The sequence below is a fragment of the Ischnura elegans genome, chromosome 13 (genome assembly GCF_921293095.1).
Source record: "Ischnura elegans chromosome 13, ioIscEleg1.1, whole genome shotgun sequence".
Taxonomy (NCBI): domain Eukaryota; kingdom Metazoa; phylum Arthropoda; class Insecta; order Odonata; family Coenagrionidae; genus Ischnura; species Ischnura elegans.
This window is the reverse complement of record NC_060258.1, coordinates 8,390,812-8,396,206: the sequence shown is the minus strand read 5'-3', so window position 1 is coordinate 8,396,206 and position 5,395 is coordinate 8,390,812. Positions and strand designations below refer to the sequence as shown.

The 5,395-nt window shown below is 37.8% G+C and overlaps 1 protein-coding gene across 1 annotated transcript; it reads left to right on the top strand.

The window, feature by feature from the left end:
- The first annotated feature begins 1,736 nt into the window (after positions 1-1,736).
- LOC124170353 lies at positions 1,737-5,177 on the top strand. The gene is made up of 2 exons (XM_046549078.1): positions 1,737-2,773; positions 4,312-5,177. The coding sequence occupies exon 1, from the start codon at positions 1,737-1,739 to the stop codon at positions 2,763-2,765; it is 1,029 nt and encodes a 342-aa protein (XP_046405034.1). The 3' UTR covers positions 2,766-2,773; positions 4,312-5,177.
- The last annotated feature ends 218 nt before the right edge of the window (positions 5,178-5,395 follow it).

Below are 5,395 nucleotides of genomic sequence, written 5' to 3'. Positions count from 1 at the left end.
CGCAATGGCTTATGAATATAAACAACTGCAAGCATTGTCGGAAGGCGTGGTTGTTAGCCTACGGCTCGTGACGTCGGTGAAATGAAAGGCATCAGGCCTTCTCTCTCGGTGGTCGCGGCTTGGGTCTGTTTCAGCAAGGAGCCCAAATACGGAAGCTGGCCTGGTAGCGGAGACGGGCAGTTGAGATGGACGAAGTCGTTCCTTGCAAAGATCCGATCTCTATGATTCAAGTCTACAGTGTTGCTTGCCTCGTACCTTATTCCTTGTCTATATTTTCGTCGAAATCCAATGGCCTAAAAAAATACTCGTCATGCCTCCAGACAGTCGATTAATCCACCAAAATAATAATTCTGGTCCCCTTAACTGGATAACATTTAGTTAATTTAGATCATTATTTAAGTTTAAATAATAATAATAATGATGATTGGCGCATTTTAAAGTACATATGTTAACTATTAACTACGTATTGTCCTTCAAAACTACGTGTTTCTCTACGTTTGATACGCGATTACTATTTGCAGTATAAATGCCGCGGGATGCCCACTCGTGGAAGTAAATTTAGCGTGTACTCCGGAGCGAAAAACCCCGCGCGATATATTTCCGTGTTAACCTCTGAGTTGCCGACTCGACGGCACGGTGTTAACGAGTGAGAAAAGCAAACAGGAACATTTTAAAAATACAACGTCACTGAGGGAGAAACTCCCCTGCCTGCCGCTTGTTTTTGACCCATGGTTTCAGATGACTGACTCACATTGAAAACCAAGGGCACTCAGTTCCCCTTGGACATGCGACGGGGGGAAGACGAGAAGTTTGTGTAAGAGACGCACCCTAGTTTTCCGATTCCATTTCTGAAAAAAAGGTGCGTCTCTTACACGCGCTCCTTCGGATAGATGCCGAAGATCCTGCAATCGCCCGTTCTCGAATGAGGTGCCGATACAGCTGAGTTTGCCATGGCAATGAATACAACTGTATCACTCACTCGCGTTGCTCATGGCGACAGTGGAGCCGAAATATTGACCCCTCAATTTTTCTTGTTTTAAGAGTTGGTTTAAAATTTTGTTTAAAATTTTAATGTTGCTTTTAGTTTTGATCTTTGTAGGAACTATTATTTGTATTTTTCATGTATTGTGAACCATTTTCCAACGTCTATACTTCGCCGATGAAAGCTGAAATTGAAATAAGAAATACATCTGTATTTCGCTTGTATTCACAAATATATTTTAATGACATAAATATGGCCACCGTCTCCACAACTCATACTCACTTTTACCCATATATGAATGATTTTTAAACTTTCTGGTTAAAAACTTGAATAAAATTAATTGATCGTATATCCAACAGTCATTTGGTGCGGCGTTCATTAAACATGATAAGAGAATGAAAAATACCAAGAGAGAGTCCTTATGCAGTGTGTTGATGCAATTTCAATAATTTACATAAAAAACTTGTGTCTGATAGTGTGATTATATTTGTTGCCAGTGGTGATTATGGTCGTGCATGTAATGTGTGCTTATTCTTTGTTAGTAAATCTGAGTCCCCTAGTAACCGTCAATGGAAATAAACGTTGCTCGTTTAATATTAAATGCGTTTCTGAGTTTGCATTTGTGAATCAATGTTTCCTTGTTCCTTCCAACATTTCGTTGATCGAATTCAATCCGAAACAATAGTGGTGCATTATTTCCTGAGCAGCCCTCATACTCAATGCATTTCTTTTTTTATTTCACGGTGCGGTTGAAATGGCTGACGGAAAGAGGAAAACCTTCAAGAGGAAATCGGAACCAGAGGATGGGGCCAGAGATTCAACGGATGAATTGCGCAACTACCTATCCAGCAAATTTGCTTCTATGCGAGACGACATGCACAAAGAGATCACTTCAAGGGACGTTCTGCTCAGAAAACTGGAGGAGAGCGTCACTAGATTATCTGAAGATATCGCTCCTGTGAAGGATTATGTGACGGCAGAGATGGAAGAGGAGGACGACGACGCAAGTTCTCAATCTTCAGACTCGCCTGAAGGTGGCGCTCCTCAGGACGGAGACCAGGAAACTGAGGAAGAGAGAAATAATAGAGCCCAGAATAGATATGTTGACGTGATGATGAGTCTCACGGAAATACGGATGAATAACGAGGAGAAAACACAGAAAGTCAGAGGTTTTTACGAAAAGATATACAAAGCATCCCCCTTCACCTCTCTTATGTTGAAGTTCCTGGAGAGAAATGGTGGAGTGAAAGTACTAATCGATTGTGATTCCAACAATATCTCAAACTTAGTGGGAAGATTGGTCAACCTAGATGGTGCAAAACATAATGGAACAGCATATCTTACGTTTGCTGACATTTTTGAATGCAAGGTATACTCTGGAGGTAAGGCTGGGGTAATCAGCGTAAATGAAAGGGGCCAATATGTTGATGAACGTTTTGACCCTGAAGTTTCCCTGGCTCAGAGCTTGGCACAAATAGTGATGTACTTAATCTTCAAAAACCGAGGATGTCCTTATGCATGTGGTGATGAAATGTATGAGAAACTGTATGAGAAAATTGTGCTTGAAACATCGCAGAAGAAGGACTCAGTGACCATGGATGGCTGTGTATATCATGCCTTGAGTATGAAATCATCTTTAGCGAGAGAAGTATCATTGATTTCGGTCGTTCCAGGAATGTTGGTCAAGTACGGCTCGAAGGAAGGAATGTCGAAACTGCTGGAGCAGATGCCTTTCCTCACGTTCTTCTTTATGCAACATGTGATTCCAAAAATGAGGAACTAGTGTCTGAGGTAAGTGACTTACTTGGTGATCATTTAATCAGAATCAAGGAATTTTTATGAAAAATCCACTTAACCGATGTCCTAATAATGGCAGTCAACTCTAGATTGCAACAGATTCTCTTTGATACCATTGTCGTCGGCTGAGAAATTTGTGGTGCTTTACTTATTAGCAACTTGTGAAGTCTTGTAAATCATAAACAAAGCTAAAAACTGATTTCCATCGAATTTTATTATAACTAATATAATCAAAACACAGTTTATTGATCTGTGTCTAATTCCTTGAAACAAAAACAACGTCTTTTTAAGGCATTTTAAATGTAGTTAATGCTCACAATATAAGTTTTTAGGTTTGATATATGTAGTTACCAACCTAAACTGATGTTGCCACATTTAAGTACTATTTGTAATAAACTGAAAGAAAAAAAAACTATTTTCTATCAGTATTATGGTAGAAACCTGTTCTAAGATAGCAACATTATCTCTCTAGTTGCTGAAACAAATTGTATGTAAATAGGCTTAGTTTTCATTCGTGCAAACGACATAAGTGCCTTTACATCATGCATTATTATTGGGATCAGTATTCAAATCCACGTTTATGTTTACATATACGAGTTGACTTTTTGCATAACATTGTGTATTATCTGGTTCATGGAACACCATATTTCTCTGATTATAGTTCCCCTCAGAAAATATCCCCCCCCCACTAATTTCCAAACTTCAGTTTTGGGAAAAAATTAAAAAATGCGTTTGAATATTGTCACCTCTTTTCTATAGCACCATGGTCATTTGTCATGTCATGCAGTAAAACGATCCCTTTATTAAGCATTACTCATCTTTTATTCTGAATAGGATAGTTTCCTTCATCAAAGAAAACGAAATGCATTGATTGGTATTCGTCACCCACCATTAGGGTTTTCATAATACACAAATTATTTGGTTTTTGAAATCCCAGTTCAGACGAATGGCAATGGTCAAATTTTATCCTCATTTGAAAAAGGCCAGATTGGCGCCCATGCGATGCCACTACACATGACGTCACAGGGACCTAGTTTCTACACGAGAGGATAGGAGTTTTACATCGTCTGAGATTACCAATGCATACATGAGGCGCAGAGCTCAGGGAAACATGTCTTAATAATCACCTATTAAAACTGGCTAAGGACGGAAAGTTGTCTTCGTTTTATAAGGTATTGCGATTCATTTTTATATATAAGATTAATAATCCTTATTAAAGCCAAGCGCTTCCAGCTAGTAGGGTACTCTGCTACCTGCTAGCATCCTGCGTCGTAACAGCGTTCAAAGCCTCGCCCCAAGGTCACCTCACTCTCGGCAGTGGGAACCAGAAGGACGTCACACGGAGTTTTCCCAGCATTCCTACTTAGCCGTCGCATTTTCGCACGCTTGAAAATTTTTACTTTTCATTTAATCACAAAAAATAGATATCGTCATTTAAAAATCTAAAAGCGTGAAATTCGCACGCAGTTAATTTGAATTGCGACAAGCACAGACAATTTGGTTACATCTGTTTTGTTTCCTTGCTTCAACAGGTATGAAGAATGTGCCTTCAACAAAACGTCGGAGATGAGTGCCTTGAAGTTATTGTTCTTAAGTTCCTGAAATTCATTGTCTCGAAGAAGAGATTCGTATTTTATTCCACGTCAGTCATTTTGGTGAACCGGGAGTTGAACAGTGACTGGCCAACATAAATCAATGCCTTCGCAAATGCTACCTAATCGGTGTTTGATTTAATACCTATGTGTGCAAAGTTGGATATTATTGTTGTAGTTTTATTAGTATTGCTATTATAACATGCCATTTTGATTTTATAATGCCTTTATCACAAATCGCAAAACTGCTCAGATGCAATATTAGTGGGATAATATCTGCAATCTGAAAATATAATCATTAATTCATTAGTACAGGTGTTCCACCTTTAAAAAGAACATACATTCTCTTAGGTAATACCTGTAAATTTTATTTACCCAATCCTACAATGGCAGCAAAAAAGATTGAGACTCATTTTTTTATGAATGAACCACATTCAGTATATTTTTAGCAGGTTCTTATTGTCAATTATCCTATTTTATGAAAGTGTCTTACATTCTCCGGCAAAGAGATCCTGTGTCTAGGTACTTAATTTTGACAATGATGTATTGTAATGTTAATTTGTTTGATGCGATTTATTCATTACAATTTGTTTGATGGTTTCACATACAATACGGATCTTACAAGATCCATATTTTTACAAATGAATACATTGTACAATGATTTAGTTTTCTTTTATTGCCATTATTTGTCAATTTAGCCCTGAAGCCATATGTTTTTTTGCTATTTCCGTCTTTCGCCGCTGAGAAGAAAGACAATATCAGTTGGTTGATAAATATATTATTCAAACCTGTTGCCAACCATAAACGGATGTTTTTATATTATGTAAACCTTTATGATTTTGTAATTTGATTCTAATAAATGAAGTGATATATTCTTACTTATTCTTGCATAAATACCTTATATTTCTCTCCAAACAAAATCAGTTGGTTAGCAGCAGAGGTAAATGTTTAACAAGATTATTTCTGGGTGGAAAATGTGATGAGATATGCATAGAACCATAAATACTCTACACAGGATTCTCCA